General features: G+C 40.2%; 1 protein-coding gene across 1 annotated transcript in view; it reads right to left on the bottom strand.

The window, feature by feature from the left end:
* Window positions 1-23,282, bottom strand: part of ldlrad3 (low density lipoprotein receptor class A domain containing 3) — an 84,450-nt gene extending 61,168 nt beyond the window's left edge. Inside the window, exon 1 of the mRNA XM_062421376.1 lies at window positions 22,894-23,282. Coding sequence (XP_062277360.1) covers window positions 22,894-22,948 — 55 coding nt within the window. The 5' untranslated portion in view covers window positions 22,949-23,282. The remainder of the gene's footprint in view (window positions 1-22,893) is intronic.
* Between the last annotated feature and the right edge of the window lie 786 nt (window positions 23,283-24,068).

The following is a 24,068-nucleotide window of genomic DNA, read 5'->3' on the forward strand; positions in this document are numbered from 1 at the left end:
AGATATATGACCTGCATTGATTAGCCCCAGGTGAAAGGTTGAGCCTCGGATTGAAACAGCACCAAAAAAATGATTGGACGGTCTTTGTATACTTTGAAAGCTTCAGTAGAAGTGAAAAGCAACAGCCAGGGTATGAGAGGAGTTTTTGTCAATGTGAAGGTCATAGAGCCTGTGTATTGTGTGTACTGTGTGTGTTTTGTGTGTATTGCAGGTCCTTGGCTAGGTGGAACAGAGGTACCAGGGGACACCTGGCCAGCATCTTCATTTAATTTAATTGAAATAAATACATTTCAGTTTGTTACGTTGTTTGTTAAGTTTGACCTGCATCTCCCTCCTTTGTTGTGGCCTGTCAGCCAATCATAATAGTAAACAAAAGTAATCCCAATTTCTCATCAACTATCCCTTAACACAGCTTTTGTCCTCAATAATACAGCTTGCGGTGTGAAACAGTATCAAGTGAATTGTGTGAAATTTGAAGCCAAGTTACATTACAGCCTGATAATGTCAATACAAACATGGAAGACAAGGTCTGTTGTGTTGGAGGATAAAGGAGAAGTGAATCGATATGGCCTCACTCAGAATAATAATGACCTTTTCACGGATAGGGATAGAAACTTATTTTTGCCTGTACCACAACAGAGCGGCCAGCACTTATAACTGTGGATGTCCATGACTGACTGACTACCTGAGTGATGAAGTTACACGATTGGTTAGCTGGCTAAATTTTGGAGATTCCCATTGGCCGTTGCTCTTTCAAAATGAATCAGCATGAAAAGTTTTCAATCACGTCCTCAGGGGGCATTAACAGCAGTCCTACTCATTGACTGCAGCTCATTCAAAATTTACCACACGTTAATAGCGCCCTGCAGACGAGTCAGCAGGTGCCCTACCTCGGTCGGCACCTGGACTCCCACGGCATCACTGTATGACTTTCGGAGGAGCATGTGGAGGCATTGTGGCCAACTCGCATGAGGTCTGCGGCCTTGTTGCCGGCGGGGAGTGTCATGTTGCTTCTCGGGATGATGTTGGCAGCTCACCCAGTGGTGCGCCTGAGGCTGCTGAACATTAAAAACCTTCAGCATTGGTTTGCTTTCAGGGTAGGAGAGAAAACAGCTCTCCATGTGCTGAGAGGCATGAGGGAGAGCGCACGGACAAAGCATCCTGAATAACAACCACTCAAAAACAAAACACTCAATACAGATTGAGTCTTAAAAAAACAATAGACATCTGCAGATAAACAAATGAAAGAGCAGGGGGAGTTAACAGATAGTTAGAATAATTAGAAATTTAAAAAAGCTCTCTTTTAAATGACACATCCAAAGGCAAGAGCGGGGAGTATTGTTCTTGCAACTTGATTTATAACTTTTTTTTTTTTAATTCAAGCATAGCTTAATCAATACACAATACACACAACAACAAATGATATTGGGACTACTACAGAAAATAGCAGACACATAATATCCAGGAATTCACATAGACACCACCCCTGACTATTCCTACAACAAATTGGCCACAATTTTGCACCATGACCATACACAGTATAGCAGCCATATACTAGGTTTTGATCCAACCCCCTTTTACACAGTCTACTGTATTTATTTGACAGTCTACAATCTACCCACTAGAAACAGATAATTAGAAACAAATTCACTGAACCTCAGTGAATTTTAATCGAATACCCCTGTTGTATATGATACACAGCAGCTTTGCTTGTGTTTGAAGTAATGTGCCCCTGAACACACAGTTCACCCACCTTTATTGTTTATAAAGCAATGTTGCTGCCTGACACGTATATTAAATGTCACAATATATGCTGACAATGTTATCTCTAAATCCGAAATGCCAGCATCTTGTGTAAAAATCACATAGGGGACAGCATTATGTTGGCTTTGTTTGGTCCTGTGTGAAAAAGTCATGCTGACATAATGATGAGGAGTCTTCTTTATGGCAATATTGTGGGATCTCTAAATAAAAAGGAGCTCTAGTCTAGTTCAGTTTCACACCACTCTTAATGAGCTGGCTAAATGAGCAGGTGGAGGTGATTTAGCAGTGTGTGTGGTGGAGAGAGAAAGAGTGAAAGAGCTTCCCAGAGAGAGGAAAAAGATTCACCTTCCTGTTCCTTTCAGCTCACCGAAGCGTTCAGAAAAATAAGCATGAATGTAAAGAAGCTGGTCTGCATCAATTAAAGACACCCAACAGACAGCCAAACACACAGGCAGGGCAGCATAAGCACAGAGCAACAGAGCAAACAAGGTCTTAATGGGGAGTGATTCAGAAAAGGGCAGCCATGCATAGAAACAGACAGCAAACCCTGAATAATATGATACTGGCTACATTTAAAGCTGTGCCTCTTTCAGCCAGTTTGGCCTTTCCAGCCCTTAACAGACGCATGGAAACAATTTTCTGGGATGAGGTTCCCTAATTCTGTGTGTTTGGGTGGAGGGGTCACAGGCTTCACACCTTAGTAGTGCACTCCCCGTCCATGACAGTCATGCATGAGCAACTGAACAAAAAACACTGTTTTAATTTTAGACTTAAATTTTAATGAGAGAACAATGCAGATTTTAGGAAAGGTTAAGGTAAAGTTAGATAATTATCATTGTCGAAGTGTTCAAAGAAATAAATGCATGCTGTGTTTACCCATGTCAATCAACTAAATCCCTGTAAAATCCAAAACAGAGCAAAAGATGAAGAAAATGCAAAACGCAATTAGGCTTTACAAAAGTGTAAAATCAAGTAGGCAAACAATACTTGTGTAGCATTTACATACTCGAACAAATGGCCATTTGTGAATGTATGTTGGTTATTCTACAAGCTGCATTGAATATAAATTAAAATGAATTTGCATGTGCTGTTGATTTTTGTCAATGCACAGTATGCTGTACAGGCTCATTCACATCACTAAGCCGTGATACACTCTCAAAAAACGAGTATTATTTGACACAAATATCAGAGATATTTTAATAATAAAACATACTCATAGGTTAGTGCAAGTGCCACCCAGTTCCAGTATGTCACAGCAATACTGTGACTGAGTGATTGGATTAATATTACTGATAGGTAATCAGGCATATGTGGTGGATTACCTTTCATTCCTCATTCTGGCAGAAATTGAAACAATTTCTTATAAAGATGCAAATTAAGGGGCATTTGTGAAAGAAAGAGCTGTAAAAAATAGAGAGATAAAATGGAAATGAGCAGAATATACATGCGAGTATTAAAATTAGGGGTTAGTAAATCAAACACTTTTATGCTTTTTTTTTGTTTATGAAGAATAGCGGTTCATGCTTTATAAATAAACTGCAGGGAGGAACGTGGATAGCCACTTCTGTAAAAAAACTCTCTGCCTAAACTGATTTTATAATTCACAGGTCATTAATCACATTCTGCATTATCAGTTAGTACAGGAACACTGGGAAAGAAAAGATAACATGAAAAATTTGGAATAATTACCAGCCAGCAAAATAATAGATGCTGAGTTAAGCGGGTACATGGCATTCAGTATTAGAGCATATAGATAAGTAACAATATGTGGCTGAGGCAGATAATCTAAGACAAATGATTTCAATGTCCAATGCACACAATTTGAAGGGAAATTCCAGTTTATTTCAACCTGACGTATTTCCCATAAATGTGGCCATCATGGCTCTCATGTGAATTTCAATACGCCTACTCCATTATAGAGATTTGGTGAAATGAGGATCCATGCAAAGCAACATATATCATGGCACGCTGCTAAGCCTCCTACATCTTTCCAAACATGTGTTTTACATGAATAATTTCAAATGTTTGTTTCTGAGTCTAAAAGTAAGTAAAGTGAAACTAGCCACCTGTAGAAGCAATAATATCTAACTGCACAGAGATCTTCGTCAGGGGCAACTTGCTGGCTAACCTAACCACCCTGCATATTCATCCACGCATTCTGTTTTTTTTACATTTACAAGGCTGACTTTCACTGAGGTTAAACTGTGCTCTGAGGAAACTCAAAAATGTGAGAGCAATGACAGAATATCCCATGGACTCTATGAGGACAATCGTGAGTCATTTCACTTTGTTGGCCAATTATACTTAAGAATGGAGGCACAGGCACAAAGGCAAAAGAACTGTAGAGTATCGGCCACCTCAGAGAAACTGCTGGTGTCCCTGAGGTCACTGCTGTCCTGAAGAGTGAAGAGAAAAAGTTTTTTTGCAGGGTGGAACCTGTTAATACCAGATTTGGAAAATCTATAAGTGTCCACAGATGTCAGTGATCCCAGCTGTTTAACCACTACAAATGAATAGCTGTTTGCAGAGCTTTCAACTTTGTCTTTGGATAAATGTATATTAATAATAGAGATACTTTTTCAACCCACATATTCCTCTCATTTAATGCTAAACTATTACAAAACACAAAGTTCTTGTATTGGCATGAAACACACATGGTTTGGAACAAAATTTGAAATTCAATTGGTTTGTGTGGCTGTGTAAGACAGTAACTGCATTCAGATTGGAGTGTAAACCTATCAGTGACATTAAGTGGCGGGTGCTACATGGCGCCCCATAGCACCGGAGTCATCTCCATATATGAATATTCATGAATATGTGAATTTTTGATGAAGATATCCAATGTTTTTACAGAAAAACATTAATAAAATATATATATTTTTAAACTTGTCTTAAATGTATACATGATGCGCCACAGAGCCAGAGGCATCACCATTTTTGAATATTCATAAATACCGGAACTTTTGATGAGGATATCAAACATGGTTTTTACGGAGAGAAAAAAACACTTTTTGCATAATACTCATTATTTTACTTGTCTTAAATGTCACTAGAGGGGTTTGGTCGATTCTACGTGTTAAGTGTAATGCTGGCTAGCAAATAAACTATGCATGATGAGCGTAACACATTACAAGTCTGACACATGTAAAGGGGGAAACATGAGATGAAACAAACCCCAACTTGTAAAACAGAAACTGCAGAAAAGGGTTCACACTGGCATGGCCTAGATGGAAAGTTCATGTCTTGACCAGCTCAAGACAACCAGGCTGATTGCTGCCAGCTGACTTCACCACCCTGGGAAATTGGAGTGGAATTGTAGTCCAAAGACATCCCAAAAAACACCCACTGACCAAACCAAAAAAGTCCTGCCTGGCCTTGGAAGGCTGCACCAGCCTGCCAAGAACAGAGTGATTGATTCTCAACAGGATCGACCACAGCACAGGCCAGCTCTCACAGGTGGCACCAAATCCTGTCTGCATCTGGAGAGGAACAAACAAAGGACCACAAGCTGTTCCTCTCTATAGGCTAGAGGAAGATGACTCACCAGCCATACAGCAGAGACAACTGTTTGGCTTGTTATTTAACAAAATAAAGACAGTGGCTCTCAAGGCAGTAAGTCAGAGTAAATTCCTCAAGGAAGAAACACATAATATAAGCCTAGCCTTCAGATGTTCTTCTTCCCATATTTATTATATAAAACACAGAGGAAACTGTCAAGAATAAAAAACATGCATCAATAAAAGCATACATTTCACACATTCAATGATGCTCATGAGGATTAACAACACTTTCCAAACAATGGCAATTACCCTTGATATGGCAGTCATTGGCTTTTCATTCTTGTTTGTGTAATGCTTGTCTGAAAACTGTGATAATTCGGCAACATCAGAAAACAATCATTATCTCAGGCTGTGCAATTTAAGTCAGTGTTTCTCATGCATAAAGACCTGCCCAGGTAGATCAAATCCAAAATTCATAATGCATACACACCAGCGGACCTTCAGCCCCAGAAAAAACGCCAAATATCCATATCACAACAATGACGACTGTAGCCTCAGTTTGGTGCTCACAGAGTTGCTGGTAGAATTACATCAGAGGGGCAACATCACACTAATAACCAAAAGATTTATTCCTTTTTCTGTGGCAGTATACACAACATAAGACCCACCGGTAACTAACTGTGATATCATCAGAGCTTAACAAGATATCCAGAAGGCTAAACATCAACATTATAAACAGCGGGGCCATAGCTATGTACTAACACTTCCCCACAGACACACAGACACCGGACAGCTTCTTGTAGAGCCTCTAGCTCAGCTACAACACAGGTAGCCATAAACTTTTAAAAGTGCCATTAATGTGCCTCTGGTGACTGTCAAAGCTCCAGCAGACTCTGTGTTTCCAGCTTGGACACAGAGAGTCTGACAGCTCTGCTCATGGTCGTTTTTTTTACTTGCATTTCTTCTTTGTTGTCACCCACAATTGCTGTTCATCTGACCGTCACCAGTCTGATTAGCACCTCCATAAAGAGGCAGAGGGTAGTGGCGCTCTGGTAGTGGAAAGCCAAAGTAGCTGGATCAATTCTGAGCAGCCCTAAATTTAAAAAGAAAAGTAAGCCTATTGATACTTGGTACCAGTGCACAGATTAAGTGGAAATATTGCGATACAATGCAAAATCTTTTTTTTTTTCCCACCCCAAAAACAGAAAGGCATTAGAAATCTTTTTTTCAATGCAAGGAAAATTAAATGTCCAACAGGGAATGCTAACTGTGCAAATAGGCACATGACAAAAGGCTATGGAGAACAATTCAGGATCAAAAGCAAGTTTAAGTATTTTGATCTCTTGAATATATTTAGTTATTGATATGCTCAATTTATATATATATATATATATATAAAATATATAAAGAGTTATTCATAAACCTTTGCTTAACAAGTTTATTACTGAACTCATTCGTCACACGCCGCTCCATCACATGCCGCTCCATCACACGCCACCAGCGCAAGTAAGTTTTCAGCCTGCGGGAGAAACTGAAAGTTTGCTTTTTTTCCTCCCTGCGTTGGAGCGACTCTTTTTGACACACATCAAACATGGTGCTGTTTTCAATCAACACGCCAGAATAAATGGAACTATTCTAACCTCCTATAGCTTATGGCATTACCATAGACGTTGAGGGATAACATTGATTTTTAGAGCGCATTATGTAGAAAACAAACATCCTCTGTGTCCTTGAGGTCTCATTGTAACTAATCCAAACAGACACATGCACAACACAAAAACTTAAGCAGGCTGCAATCACATGGGTTTTGCCTGAAAAGTTCACTGACTGCATGAGACTGTCTGGGGTTTGCAATGCCTTACAAGACCTCTGCTGTCTGCATACATGCATACTAAATATTTTCAAGTAGAATATGAACTTTATAGAATGATAGAGCAGCTGTTTTTCCTTCTTGCTTTAGCTACCATTTAATTTCTGCCTACAGCTATGTAGGCAGTAAGATGTGACCACCCAGCAACTAGCAGGCATCTAAAAAGGGCCTCTTAAAAGCCTCAGCCTTGTTAAAGAGGCTGCATTATTGATAGTGCATCCGTGGGCTGAAATAGCACTAGTGAGCAGAGCGCACACACATACTCACAGATACACAGATAAGTGCGTAGCATATATAGGATATATATAATTAATACATATCAATTTTAATGTTGTGTTAGTTATTTCGTTTCATTGATTTTTGATGCATTGGCAGTATTGTTGTGACATTCAGAGAGAGAGAGAGGGAGAGAGAGAGAGAGAGAGCTTGGAGACAGAGAACAAAGCCATTTATAGATGTGCTATGAGACACATAGTCAATAGAGCTGCAATGATTAGTTGATTAATTGATTAGCCAATTGAAAGAAAATTATAATCGAATAGTCATTTTAATCATTCTTTAAGGAAAAATGCCAGATGTTGAGCGGTAGCAGCTTCTCAAATGTGCATCACAGACAATAGTAAATATATGTTTAGTTGCTCTAATGTCTGTTATCTGGTTTTCATTTGTTATTATTTGTTCCTTTCTTCTTTTGTTTTGGTGTCTTGTAAGCCCATTTGGGCTGGGCACTTCTGGTGTATGACACGTCAATAAAAATAAAAAAATCAATCAATCAATCAGTGAACTAAATATCTTTGGATTTTGGACTGTTAATTTGATAGAACAAGACAACTGAAGACATTCCCTCTATTTTTCTCTATTTTCTGACAAAATTGCAGATGAATCGATTATGATTAGCTTCAGCCTTGGAAGTCAAGGGCTAAGATAATTGTAAATATTAAATTCTTTCCAACCTTGAAATAAAATTGGTTGACATTGGAAGAGCACTGTTGAATATCAGCTATTATTTTTATTATAATGATGCACACACACATATACTAAAGATTGTAGCTTAACAAGTTGAAGCATAAACTCATGCAGAGTATTAGTTAGCCCCGAGTCCCTGATGCTGTTTCTCTGTCCTCACCTATGGATACATAAAGGTTAATGGAAACATAAAGATGCATACTTTGCAAGCAAACATGCACACACAGCTCTTTGGCAACATGAGCTAAACACTGATTGTTTCATTAGCCTCTGCCTTATTATTATGTATTCGTTTAGCAGCCTGTCCTTTGTCAAACAGGCCTCGCAATGACCGCCTTACTGCTTTTGGATCTTTGGAACAATGACTGGCCAAATTAGCCTGGCTTGGCTAAGCAAGGCCCCATTAATCACACACTGGTCTCCCATTAATCTGGGATCACAGATCACACTGAGCCTATAATCCCATAGCATTGGTTTATTTTGGCTGTTTATGCTTCCATCTGTGGTTAAATTAAAATGAGGATCAGAAGATGAATGCATTAAAATGCAGGGTTTATAGTGAAGACATAAAAACCAGCGCTGTAATGTTAAGGCACAAAAAAAATACAAGCTTGCATGCTGGCAGTATAGGGCACGTTCAGAAAAGGTGTTTTGTTGTAGTTTTCTTTTAACAGCTTGGCTTGGGTTTCAGAGAAGCAATTGTCCGTCTAATCCTCCTAGGGATGACATTTTTTTTAACAATATCCCAGCCTATTAACATCACCTTGGGATTACCTTCACAGAAAGGAGGAGCTGATGGAGATTGGGTAGGGGGCGGGGAAGGATGAGGAGGAGAATAATGACTAAAATGAGATTTAGATGTTGGCACTGCAGATGAACCACTCAAATTAAGACAAACAGCAGTGTTGGTTGACACACACACATACAAACACAGACATAGACACTGGTTGAGAACGCACACGGCCACAGAGCTTTGCACCAAAGTACACACAATACCAGCCAGACAAATATCTTCTTATAGGCTTGTATTCCTCATCAGTCCCGAGGAGGAAGCCTCTCGTGTCAAACAAACACATCTATCCCATTAATTCCAATTCCCCACATTCGCCCATCACTGGCACAAAACTAAATGTCAACATTCCCCTGCGTCTCTTTCATCATGCAGTCGACTGTCGCAGAACACACCGGTAAACAGCGCACAACCTTCATCCGCCGCTACGCTGCGAGGCCCCTTACTGAGCAAATTGGCATTTCCGCAGAGCTAGCCGGATAGTGAAAAATGATGCAAACAGCGGCACAGAGGGAAGCTGCCAGAGCTGACCTTATGTAACACCAGTCAGACTTTGTGTTTTTCACTTTGCCTCTAGTCACACAGTCTGCACTCTGAATGTGACAGGGGGGAAACAAATAAAGAAATGACATTCTCAATAAAAACAAAACAAACGGTGCTCTTAGTAAAAAAATATAAAGTAAACAGAATTAAAAAGCAGTTAAGCTTTCTGGATGTTAAATGAGCTGGAAAATGACATGCAGATATTCAAAATGTCATAGGTATATGGCTGAGAGTACATTTAATTACATAAAAACAATGCTTAAGAAATTAAAATTGAACTATTAATTCTTCTTAGCACACGCAAGCACATTATGCACCATGGAGAAGATGAACTGTGGCAGAGGGTAGGATGAGAAGACTGGGAAGAAGGAGGAAGAGCACCCTTTTACTTAAAGTGCCTGGGGACAGAGACAAATTGATGGAAGCAGGGCGTGCACAACAAAAAAGGCACAGACTGCCTTTGTCTATCTTCTAGTCTGAGTATTAGTAAGTAATGAGCTCCTAATTGTGGAGCCAGGCCATGGAGTCACTGCAGGGGTTGAAAAGCAGTGGAAATGAACTATATCTGCCAAAAACACTGGGGCAGAGCGAGCGACAGAGGAACAGAGAGAAGAGAGCGCAAGGTGAGCGTGAGAAGAAATAAAGGGATGTGAGATAGAGACACTACATTAAGGAGGAAGGGTAAAGGGGGAGTGACAGGGGCATTACAATGTAATTATTTCAACAGAATGCAGATGAGGGAAAGAGAGTGCCAGTGGCCCTTGCCCGGACTCTCGGCCTCTTTCTCTTCGTTTGTCTCCCCTCTCTCTATCTCGCTGTATAATATAATATCTACTCATCCGAATGCTAATGAGTCAAAATGGTAATAAGTCAAATGGAGGGCCTGAGTTTAAAAGGTAGACGGTGTATGAATAGTTCTCTCACCGTGGCAGATGATGTTGTAACTAAAGGTCATTCCAATAAGATTTCAGTCAATGTGCTATCTGTAAAAGGCCAACTTAGACATAGAAGCGACGTGACAGGAAAATACATGAATGGTGATGAGAAAGGTCATGAGAGTACTAGGTCACCAATTTTTCCAGTTGCTAATTACAGTCAGGGCAATAAGTTCACAGCATGAGGATATTTCTTTCTCTGGCTCTCTAAGCTCATCTCTTTTCCTCTGTGTGATAGCAAGTGAGAGATATTAATCTGTCTCTTTAATGTGTGTTCATGAGTTTGACTGTTTGTACTCCAGCAGGTGTGTGCACAGTATTTGTTCATCTACGTCTATCTCGAAATGATCAGAGTCGATAGCCCCTATTCTGTGTCCTCGCTGCCACTCCATTCTTCTTTTTTGGTGAGTCCACTTCATCTGGCTTCACTTTCGCTTTGAGAAATCAGCTGCATTACTCAGAACCATGATTCTATTTAATTCGCTCACACAGAAAGCCCTGGACCTTTACGTTGTCATGGTAATGGCTAAAAAAGTGTGCTCAATGTACTGAGAAAAAGCTTCATTCATTTACATGGCTCATGTTATCAAAGATGGACATTTGCTTCTCACTTCATAACATCTGAGTGCTGCTGCTGCACATGCAGACTCACATCCTGAGCTGCTTCGCCTGAGTCAATATCACCTACTCTTACATTCTTCCACTAAAGTCGTTGTGTCTGACGGCCTGTACTCCATTTCAAAAGCAGGACAAAATGCAAAGTCCAGCACTTTGGTGGCTTGTTGATGCGTCAGTCTGCACCAGCGATTAGCGCCATCCACCTCATTTCTCTTCCTGCACCTACACCAGTACCATCTGCTGTAAAGGAACGAGGGGTGGTGGTTGTGGGTGGAGGCGGAGGTGGCTGCTCTGACAGAGACACACTGCTCAATGTGCTCTGCGCAGCACCAGTAAAGACACCAAACCAAATGAAAACAAATGGCCCAGATGCTCAGAAAGCATCTTGCACGATTGGCCTGGTTTAGGAAATTGTTTTTTTTTTCACTGCAGGTTTGTTTGCTTTCATGTGAGTTTCAGTTAATTGAGTTTGGTTCAAGACACTTACTGATACTGATCTTAACTAACTTGCAAGGACGGTTGCAAGCAGCACAATGGCAATGCATGACCTTGTGCATGTATTTGTGTAGATGCAGAAAGAAGAATGTGTCCATATGTGACTTAATGTCCTGTGTGTCCATCCTTGTGTGAAGGTACCTTCCCAACACTTGCAAGGTGAACATGCAGGTGTGCACACTTTAGCGTGTGTATTTACACTTGTCCCTTCCTATAAATTTACGAGTGTCTAGGTATATATTTGTGTGTTTGTGTGTGTGTGTGTGTGTGTGTGTGTGTGTGTGTGTGTGTGTGTGTGTGTGTGTGTGTGTGTGTGTGTGTGTGTATGTGTGTGTGCAAGTACAGTAAAGACAAAGTGACTCGCTGTAGAGGTCAGTCAAGGAGGAATCTATCATAATCCATCATAATCAGCTGCTGGGCTGCTCCTTGAGGACAGATGAGCTCCTGACCCATGGCGGACACGCTGGAGATGAGAATCACATGAGGGTGAGATGTGATGTTTACCAGCTTGACTGGTTTCGGTATACGACATTTTAAACTCTATTGGGGGCCACGAAGACAACACATGCAGATCAAAGCATCTATAGAAGCATGTGGTTTTTGAATGAGCATATGACATTTTGGGTGCACGTATGTATTCTTCATCTTGGAAATGTCGCTTGGGAAATTTAGGCACATCAGATCCGATCACCAGTGATCAATGTGCCTTAGTTAGTTAGGGCTTTAACAAATATATTATATCAGTGACCCGGAAATATATTTAAAGTGACAGGTACACCAATACAATACTTCATTGAATATGTTTTTTTTTCTACTTCATTCAGCTGCCATGGTAGTGGGCCAATCACACATCGGAGAACACTTGCAGTAATTGGCTGCAAGCAAAACCACACAAATTGTCATTTTCTTCCAGATCTGGCTACAAAAAGGATCGAATGCAGGTATCGCTTGACAGGAGAAATTTAAATACGACATGATACTGGGTTATTTTGGTTAAGTATTGAGTACTGACACCTAGCCCTAGCCATTGTTCATTACTGCTAAGCAAATATGTGAGAATACAATATGCAATTTTGGCAATTATGTAGTTGCAACTAATTAATCAACAGCCACAACTATTAAGCTGAATAACTTGGCTCCAGACTTACTCCAAACAAGCACATCACTTTTTTTATTTAGAAAATATATTTTGCATTCTGAGATGTACATGAAGAATCAGAGGCACATAATATTTGGCTCCATAAACATCTAACATGGGCCATTAACTTCTTTACAAAGCAAGAGTTCATAGTTCATATGCTGTCTTCCCATCAAACAGTAGAGACCTATATGACATGGATAGATTACTTTTTCTGTCATGGGTAAAAAAATGTCAAGAATCAATAAAATATACTTTACACGCACCACTTTTATAAGTGGCACAGAGCCCTGTCAGGACATCAAAAGCAAAGAATGTCATTACACAAGTCACCGGAGTGTACTAACTCTTTCAGTACATTAATCCATCCAGGTCTTTGGAAATCCCACAAATCCTTATCTGGAGTCATTAGGCGCAGGACGGCCGAGCTGACTTATTGTCCCGGGCATATAAGAAATTAGTCAAATCTTACGCCTGCAGCTCCTCATTAGAGGAGGCTGCACAGAGACGGACTCAATTACCATCTCTGACATACTAGACCCAAGCAAGACTAATAGTTCGGTCCCAATAATGACCAAAGCCAGGGCTGAACTTCCAGCATTTCACCATCTCCTCAACAAATCCACATCCACTTTCACTTGCCCTCTCATACCTCTGTTCTGCTCTCCCTGATTTATAATATCACAGGGTTAAAAATGGATGCCTGTCTTGCATTCTTGAAGAGCAGGAACCTCCTTTCTACTTTGGTATTCATTGAACAAGTGAAAAGAATTCATTTTGTGGCCTAGCGCTGGGGGCTGATGCCAAGCCATGGTTGACAGGGAAGCAAAGCAGCATTAAGGCAATTAACATGAGCTTTGCATTTGATTTTGGCTGGCGAGACTGCCTCTGTAAACAGCAGGCGGGATCGGGTGATTAGTTCCTGTGAAGATGAGCGCCTCGCCTCCCTTGGTCCCTGTCCAAGAGAGGATTACCCTTTATACTTATTGCGCATAGCCGCATACACACTGAACCTTACACATACACATACATTAACTCAAATGCATAATCTTTGCTAAGGAAGAAAGAAGAACAAGCATGCAAGCGACAGCTAAAGGGGTTAAGCCATGTTTGTGACATGACAGAGGTGGAGTCATGTGTTAACTTCCAGCTTCTAGATCAGATCACCTCTCCTCCTTAAAACAGACATGGGATTTATCCCTGACTTTTTTGACCCTTTTATCATCCATTTAACACAGAGACTAATTCTTTGAATTCAGCTCCATTTAATGAGCAGATTTTAAGGTATGTAATAATGGGAAATTCAATATCAATATCAAGGGGTCTTGAGTCAAAGCTCTGAAATTAATTGTGACAAATAGGCAATTATTTCAAGTGAGCTGAATTGAGATTGATCTTATTTGTTCATCTATGCGCTTGCCTGGAGGAGTAGCATCAAGGGGCATAATAGCCTCTGCGTCCCTAGATTGGAATTTCACCTGAGAGGTTGCTAAATCAAATGTGTGTCCGTGTGAATGAACACACAGTAATAGGTGAAGAGAATCCCACTGACACCGTCAACTAAATGTCAATCTGGTGCAAAAAGAAGAGAGGGTCACATTTCTCCCTTGTGATTTTCCCCCTGGATAGATGTGGAGATCAGAGTCTGAATCTGAGTATTCTCTGGTGTGAGTCTCGGATACAGAATTTACCCTTGACCTGCTAAGCAATCATAAATCATTGTGTTGTGTCACAGAAGGAGAAAAGAGTTACGAGAAAGGGTCTCCGTAATCCTACAGATAAATCTAATCCTGCAGACAGATCAATTAGCAGTAACGCACTGGTTCTAAAAACCGGATGCACCTACAATTCTATAAAGGCAATTTGCATATTTATCACACATGACACCGAATACTTATGTAATCACAATTGGCAGTCACAAGAGAGAAACGAGGAAAATGTCTTTGTGATTGCAATCATAAAACCTTGTTCAGTCAAAATGAATTTATGATTAGATGTTTGGAAAATTGCATTTAATTACAACATCCAAAGCTGCTGGACAGTGCAGCCCACTTACTGGAATGATGAAACTGCCAGAGCTGTATCACAATTACAAAACAATTATGCATGGGGCAAAAGGTAGATCCACGCTAAAGTTTACTGCAGCATAATCATCACCACAGGCATTTGGCAGCTAATCTCTCTGTGCAGATGATTCAGCATTGGGCAGCGGGAAAATAAACATGGTAAAAAGTAGACATTAAAGTGCTGTTAGTGTATAAAATAATAAGGACACTAATTATTCTTTCCCATTATACACCTTATCTTTAGAGGCTGCTACTAAACACAGAAATCAATAAGAGATTACTTACACCTCATCACCTAATGATGGGAGAAAGTGAGTGATTAGGAGACATTCTTTGACTTTTTAGACAATGCTAAGCTCATTTTAAAGGCCGCACTCATCACAGTATCGCAAGGGACAAGTCAAAGTCATACAAAGATCCAAATATATGAAACCGCACTCACACCATGTATATTTTCGTCCGAGTAGACAAACAAACAGAGGATCAAATGCCCTGATGTTATCTGTGTTTCTCTTTGGGTTTTTGTTGACCTTTAAGGTAGTATTTGTTTGGTTTGACAGAGGGATGCTGGAATTTCAGTCCAAAATAGCCTGTCAGTGTCCACACTGGCTGCCACGGTGGCTGTGAGACACAGTACAGCAAATGACTGCTGATGACGGGGGACAGCAGGGGAGCCAGCTGTCATTCTGCCAGGGTCCATTCCCTGTCTGTCTGCAGGCTGAGCAACACAGGGGACACAACCTGCGGGTCATCCTCTTCTCAGAGGGGACACCATGGATGAAGATAAAAGCAGGGTAACCAAGGTGACTGTGCAGGGCAAAACGGAACAAATGTGCTGTGTAAGCAAAATAACCTATAACTCTAGAGCTATTTCCTAATTCAGCGGTTGGATCCTCCTAAGTCTGCATTTCTATACTGTGAATGCATCTTTAAAAAGGTCAACAATTAATCATTTCAAAGACAAAAAACTTTGGACCAAACTCAACAACAGACTGACAGCTCGGCCCCGGTCAGATAAAACAGCTGCAGACTGCTTCAAATTAAAAATCCAACATTGATCCAACATCATCAGCTAGCTAGAATCTCTGTAATTATACAAATGGAGCTGGACAGGTTTTGTCCAACTATAAAAGTCAACATGGTAATGAACAATTAAGTGGTCATTTACCTTGATATTTTACAGGGAGAATTGGAGCACATCCACAAGTTTAACTACCCTCATGGTGCATAAATCAAAAAGCCTGAGTCCATAATGAAAATAAAAACATGTTAGTGGCAGATGGGTTAATTACACTTTTGAACTAAAAAAAACATCAAGGAGCAGAATGGTTTGTAACAATTACCATCATGTTCATCATGAGTTGTCGTTTGGTGGATCCAGCCCCTGACATGGAGACACCGCCTATGTGTCTGTTTAGTATTTAAAGTATTGGAAGCTGCCAGGCTTCTGAGAACTCCCACAAACCTCCACTTGTGGGCAGATGAATCATCCATTTTGCAGCTTGCTTCCATGTTTGCTGCAGTTTATATTCACAAATGATATAGATCAATGCAGAAACTGCACCAGAAACATATGGGCTGTTTTTTTTTCCTGCATTAAAATACTATGTTACAACTGACCTGAATTTACATTAAATGCATAATAAATCAAAGTCAAACATCTTCATGCTCGTTTCTTCCTTGTTGTGCTTCTTGTGAGTGGTCTGCTGCTTCACAAAGACCATGAATGGGAAGCTGTAGTTCCTCCTATCTTGCCGATGCAGGGTGTCTTTACCCTACAGGATTATTCTAAAGTGAACAACAATAGGATATCAGGTTAGGAGAAAGGGGGTTTGAATTGATAACAAGGGCACAGCGGTGGGATCTATTAAAAATGTACGGTGGCTGTATCTGCAAAGGTTTTTGGTTACATCATGGTGGTGAAGCTCACTGTTTTTAGCAGAACGTAACAACTTTCCGAGAACTTCAATTCTCCATTTCACAGGGTCTTAAGTTCAGCTGACTTTCCTCCGGTCACAGCAGAGTTTAAAGCCAAATGGAGTGTTGAGTTTACCCTTTTCCCATTTTACTACAGTCTACTAAAAACCTTGATGCCGAAAAAGTAAGTCTGCTGTCCCCTTTCAACTGTTCTGCCACACATACAGTTTATGTAGTGTGTGTATGAACACATCTGCATGAGCTGAAAATAACACAGAGTCTGCAGCACAATAACACAGAGTCCCCCCACCCCCAAGACATTCATTGCATTGGTTTTACTTTAAAACAAACTTCTCAGCACATGTCAAGTTACCCTTTGGGGCAGTCGCTGTAGACAGTTAAAATCGATGTCTAGAACAAACTGTCCTCAAATCTATCTCCACTGAGGATAACTATAGATAGTATACATTGTACTGGGTAAACACTGTATTTGCTGAGAAACAAGAGTACCACGTATCCAAAAGTTGACAAAAGCTTCAATTCACAATTTAACAGCTTGTATTTTCAAAAACAACTCTACTATTCAGTAAACAAGTAAGATTCATCCAAGACCGACGTTTGATCTTTGCAAACAAGGACGTTCTAGATCAATATGAGGCAACCACCTGGGATTAACAAAGCCTCTGCATCACTGCATGGCAAATTAGTTAAGATCAATACAAAATCAATATGTAATGAGCTGTCTTCTAACTTTTTCCAGTACATTCTACCCCTCACTCTCTGTCTCCTCCTATCCATGTACCCCAGGTTCCATGAAACATTTAGCTTCATGACTTATAGATCAGAGATGCTCAAAGAGAATGGACAGAGAGCCTCCATCTCACACAGAGAGAATACCACCGTATTTACAACTAATGGTCAAACAACCTGTGATGTACAAACACGCATTATTGGTCAAAGCTACGAAACACGCAATGTGTGGATAATGAAACAGAAACCGCAAATGATGTGTTTACAGCATTTAAAGCCACACTGTTACTAAGGTCTGAAATGTGACTCCAGTCATGTGGCTTTGTTTAACAACTCTGGGAACTGAAGCTCCTCCTTAATCACTGTCCTGCTCTGTGCAACTAAGGCTGGAAGCGGATCAACCGTGTCAGCCAGCGCAAAAACACAATATCTCCTTCTCTTTCTCTACTTTTCCAAAGACACGCAAAGATGGGCACAGACACACAACCGTTTGTTGTGCTAACTGGCCCGGATCTGGGAGGCCACAGTGCAGAAATAACAAAGCACAATAAGCAGGAGACAATGTGATTTTGCTTCTCCATCCAACGGGGGGAAAATGATACAAATAGTCTGTCTTTGGTCATGAAAGAAAATATCCTACCACCTGTGATATGTGTGTAGCCTGGTAACACAGCTGCAGACGTAATGCCTGTCACCGTTTTATGCAAGACACTGGCAAAACACAGAAACTCCAATATGAGCTTTGACAGTTGTTTTGTATATTTTACTGTATGGCTGTATTGGATCGACTAAACCCTTAACTCTTCCAGTAGGTGAGCATCACAGCAGCATGTTAGTCATCAAGGTTTCATCCAAAATTCCTCACTCGAGCAAGACCTGGGCTTTTAGAGCTCTGTGAGTATCTATTCATGATGAATGATAGAAAATAGTCATGAGGATCAAATGTTCCATTCATTTTAAAGCCTAAACGCATGGAAGCAAGCTAAACTCTACCCCCAGGTTTTCCTAGTGTGTGTAGATCAAAGGGAAACAGTCCAATTGTTACTGCATGTATTCATATGCACAGATGCTTTACAAGCGCAGAGAGACGGACAATAACATGCATGCATGGATTGTAAATATGTATGAGTTAGTTAAAAAAATATGTATGCAGTATATTTGATTGCCACACACACATATCAGTAAAAGACTTTACATTAAAGAGTACAGTTTTTGATCCAAGCAGCCCTGGATGACTGCAGTGTAATCAAATGTTTATACGGTCAGTACAATAAACTTTCTCATTCAAATGAATGGGAAGGTATGTCCAAACTTTTGACTAGTCCTGTATATCACACTGCTGATTCGAAATAACAAGAATCACCCTCTGCTGTCTGCTAAGTTAATTAATTCCCACATTTTACCTCATTTTATTTATATCAATATTTCCTCTGATGCAAGCCCAGGCACACCAGCTGAACAGCTTAAATATTTTTTCAGGCTGCATACCAGAATATCATAAACAAGCCTTGTTTGTAACTGCATTGCAACATTTCAATATTGTTGGAGCATGTGTCTAAAGCTCATATTACATAATAGCACTGATTTATATCATGTAGCTTTGGGGGCGAGTACTACAGTAGGTTATACTAGAAAAGAACCGGTTCATGTAAGTTCATGTGTAGTGCAGATGTTCAAACCCTGGCTCTTTTGTCACCTACACACAGATGGTCAATCGCTGCAAGAAGTGCTTGAGAATAATGGATTTTATGTTTTGAAAAGTTACAGAAATTGTCGGAGGCAGTCCCAAATCCAAGGGCGGAAAGGTGTGTGTGTATGTTCAGCTTCAGACTGCTAGACTAAGAGTCAGTGCAAATGATCTGCAACATCTGTTTTCTGAAAATGAAAAGAAAGTCATCTTCACTGGATTTAATATTTCATTTAATTATGGGAGCACAGTTTTTTTTCTCCATTTGTTTAGAGACAAAATATATGAAACAATAATGACAGTGTGCTATCTCCTAAAAGTATTTCTAAAAAGGGAAACTGGGTAATGACATTGGCTGAGATGAAAAGTTAGGACATTTCTGAGCCTGTGCAATTTACCAAGATATTTATGTTGAATTATGAACATCTAGCGTAAACTGTGATGTTTTTAGTCTACAAAATATCTACACTATGTTGAGTATCACTGTGAGCCATACATCTCTAAAAGGACTCATTTATGCTGATCAGCCAATCTCACTTTACAGTTTCTGTGATCGAAACATGAGGTTGGTGCAAGAAATTACTGTACTATAATCTCATCTTTGTATTTGCGGCTCTGCAATATTCACGACAACAATTATATGTAGGTAGCGAAATATTTAGATTATACAGCACTTACTGGAAAAGCACTGAAGCTTATGCACAAAGCATCGAAATATATTTTCTATTGCATTCATACAGATTTTGACTTATTTTTAGCACTGAATCTGTGAGGTGTGGGAAATGCTGCCAGTGTAATTGCCTGTTGCCATATCTTCAAATGTCAACATTGTGATTATCATTTTTATAGGTATTGCAGAGCCACGGGACCCAAATAAATTTTGAAATGTATTAGACCTTATTTCTTGGTTAAATGTCAAATTAAGTGCAAAATATTGTGACAGAACATCAAATTTAATATCATTGGCATGATATGTAGGCTAGAATATGAATAACCTATAGCAAAGTCCTGTGAGAGGACAACACTGGCTGGTAATATCTGTGCTCTAATGTAATTTATAGGTCTAGGCACAAATACAACACACAGCACATACTCAAGTCTAGCTGGTGTTATTATTACCCTGGTCAGAGTATGAGCTAATAAAATGCTGAAGCACCATTTGTTTATTCAAAAGCTGACAACATTATAGCAACAGGATATTGAACAAACCAAATCAGATTTCCCTTATATCCATTCTGTAGCAAAACTATGAGCTAAAATTTCACACTGTCATAAATATTAATGGCCTACTAATGATTTTCAGTGGCATACTTTGTGAGCATGGAACACCCTACATTATCGTCAAATTGTTTTGAGTCATTATCCCTCTCCTCATTCTTCAAAGGACATCTACATGAAAGGTAAGAGTAGCGGAGCTCCATTAAGGACTAGGGCAGTGTTTAATGTGTGTGTGTAGTGATTGCGGTTGAGCGAGTGGCAGAAAAGCGAGGGTTAACGCAAGCAGAGCAGAGGAAAAGGTTAGCAGAAAGTTGTCAATCTGGCAGAAAATGTACAGCACAAACTACAGTGTGTTAGTTAATAAATGCAGTAGAAAAGTCTGTTGTTGCCCCAACTGCTGAAAAAGTGAAGGGGGTTGGCCCCAGAATTAGCACCAATGGGATAACCTAAACTGACCAGTCTCACTTAATCAAATCAATCAATCAAACCTTATTTAAAAACAAAACAAAACAAAACTTAAGGTGGACTGACCTTTAACATGGACCAGCTATTGTCATTTTATCTTAAATCTCAGCTGCTCTTAAACAGAGAAATGTCTGGCTGCTGAGTCTCTTCTGAGTTTGTGCTCTCAGCCCCCTCCCCACCTTCCCCCGGCCAAAAGCAGTCAACCTAGGGGAAACACTGCAACTACAGTAATATTCCGAGAGAAAATTTCTGACATCAATCATGTGTGTAGCTCCTTTGCTCCAATACAGGAGATTCTGTAGTGGAAAATAAACCACGGTGGAATTTGCAGCCCACAATACAGCTCTCTTCCACACCGAAAATAATGATATTCACAATTCACTCCCACTGACACTGACTAAAACACAGTGATATGCACCTGCATATGGAAGAAAATAAGTATCAAATTTTCCATCCTAATCTTTGTTTTAGAAGTGTTTAGATGGAGAACAAATGCTTTTTGAGGCATATCCTAAAATAAAACTAAACTAACAGGTCTTTTTCACAGCAGGCATTTTGACTTATCATAACAGGAAAAGTATAGGTTTTACAAATAACATCAAAAGAGAATTCCATCGATTTGTAAGCATCAAAGTCCGTTTACAGGTCTTGGTGTGTAGTGCTGTATAGGTGAAAAAAAGTTCTATATAGTCTTTTGTGGCCCCACAGGGAGCTGCACAATGTCTGCAAATTGCCTCAAGTGATGTCAATAGGGTCAACATTAGTGGGAGCTTAAGACTACAAAAATCTAGGGGTGTGGAGTTAGAAAAAGTGCAGCTACTAGACCTCTGTAGCCTGCTCCTCATCTCTTCAGGTGGCCAAAGCTGAATTAGCCGCATAGGTCCCCCAAATCTGTACAATTGACTGAATCGAGTTGAGTTGCATTGCAGTTGGAAAGATTTTACAAGAAAAAACTATGCATTGAGTTAAAAAGACTACCTCAATTTTAATTCCGATTTAAAACCATCGGTTGTGAGTCTGACAACGTCATAGTAGTAAAATGCTATTCAAGTGTTCCAGTAAACCGTGAAACAGAGTCAGCATGCACAACACCAGGACCCTTAAACCAAAGCAGCTAAATTTAGAATTCATTCATTTTTTATCTGTGCTCTTGTGTCTACCAGTATTTTGTGAAAAAGGTCTATGGTACCAGGAGCATCATAGAGACTATTAGCCACACCCATTTAATGCACCTGCAATACCTGGTTAGCACATCAGGATGCACTGTGGATGTGATTGTGGTATGGCTAAAAGCATGTTAACAGAAAAGTGATATTTATGAATGATTTATTTGATTGTTACATACAATTTAAATATGTGCCATAAGAGTATCTTAGCTTTAATGCATGCAAATCAAGTCACTATCCCTTTACATGTAGATGAGTTATCATTAAAGCAGGTGCAGTATATTTGGTTTGCTATATTCCTCTAAATTGCTCATTTTCACAAAAGGTGTTTCACATATATATTATTAATCACCCAGCATGCTATAATGACCAGTGCATTGATACTTCTGATTGGAAAACCAGCTCACAAGTGCATCCACATGGTTAAAGGGAGTAAAGTGCCAACTGGCTGTCCTGTGTATGAACTTTAGTAAGGACTTCTGTACAAGTGTCCCCCACTGGGCCCCAGCTGCCATGGCGGGGCTGGAGAACAGATTGACTTGTCAATACACTGCCCTGTCAACAACCTCTCGATCATGAGTTAGCCCGGAGGAGATCTCAGTAAAGCATAATAGTGGATGCATATGACATGGAGGGTGTCCGTAGCAAAATTATTCTAATTTAGAAGTGAAGGGGACATGCTCCCAATGCGATGTATTCGACATGTACGAAAAACTCTCAGACTGCTGCAGCGGCAGCTACAAATCCCAATTTAAAGACACACGAAAGAAAAAGAAACTCAAGTTCACTCGATGGAAATCAAAAGTCGCAAAACTTCTTTTCATTTCGTGCGCACTCGTCGAAGGAAAAAATTGCTTTATCCCACAAGGCGAGCACTTCAAAGGATTTTACACTGACCCCCTCCTCCTCCTCCTCCTCCTCCTCTTTCCTCTGACCCACCCGTACACTGAAGCGTGTCCGCGCCGTGACAACAACATTAGTTTCCGTGTGCTTTTAAAAACTTACCAACAGTTCTTGAGCCTGACCCCGAACCAAGCAGAAGGTACCAGATCCACATCATACGCTCTCCTTTCCCCCCCAGGCCTGTCCCGTCTGTCCTGCCCCGTCGCGGGGCCAAAAACTGGGGGTAAAAGAAGAAGAAAAAACTTCTCCGGGGCAGCTAACTGGAGTCACTGCTGCCTGTTGTACTTTTCAAGTGGAACTTTTTGTTTTTCCTCGGCAAAATTAGGAGTATATGTGGCATGTATTGGGTCAGAAGTGTGGAGTCCGGTTTGGGCTTCTTGGTGGCGGCAGGCAGGCAGGCTGGGGAGTCGGTGGCTCGTGTGTTGCTGCTCAGAGAGGCGGAGTCGGAGGCAGAAAACCGGAGAGCAGAGGTCGGCCAGCTCGGGAATAGCGGTTCCGCTAACGGTCCCTGCTAGCAAAACCTGAGAGTAACGTTAATTGAGTTCACCGTTAACTCGGTTAATCACAGAAAAGTTTGTTAACACCCACTCATTTAGCAGAGGTAACACAGGGATGGAACAAAAATAAAGCTGGGGAAAAAACCTGATACCACATGAGGAGTGTCGATAGGTTTCCTTCAATGAAAACGTCTGGAAACTTCAGGGAAACTATAAGAAACTAGCTGGGATGGAAAGTAACCTGGTTCAGTTACTCTAGTATTTTACTTAAGTACAATTTTGAGGCACTTGTAGGCTACTTTTAGTATAATTTCAGTTTTATACTACTTTACACTCCACTACTACATTTCAGAGGGAAATATATCTATTCCACTAAATTTATGTTGACAGCTTTAGTTAGGTAGTTTAGTGCATGGAGATTTGACACAGTGGATAAAACAATAACAAGCTTTTAATATAGTGGTCAAGGTCAAATTTCAGATGTCTATGAGTTGTGAGCAGCATCACTAAATTGTGATTTCCTCTCTAAGCTTCTCACATGGTTTAATTTCAATAAATGTCCAAATAGTCCAATATAGCTTTCATATTTTTTTTTTATCATAAAACATCAAAGATTACCAAAAAAAGTCCACACTTTGTGTATGAAAACTTTGTTTTTTCTTTCTTCTTTTCATTAATCATCTCACAACCCCTCAGATTTAGGCTTATCTCAGGACCCTTTAGGGGGGCCCGAGCCCTAAATTGGGAATAAGCGGGTTGCTTGCCTCTCAGGTGTGAAAA

This window comes from Scomber scombrus, chromosome 6 (assembly GCF_963691925.1).
Source record: "Scomber scombrus chromosome 6, fScoSco1.1, whole genome shotgun sequence".
Lineage (NCBI taxonomy): Eukaryota > Metazoa > Chordata > Actinopteri > Scombriformes > Scombridae > Scomber > Scomber scombrus.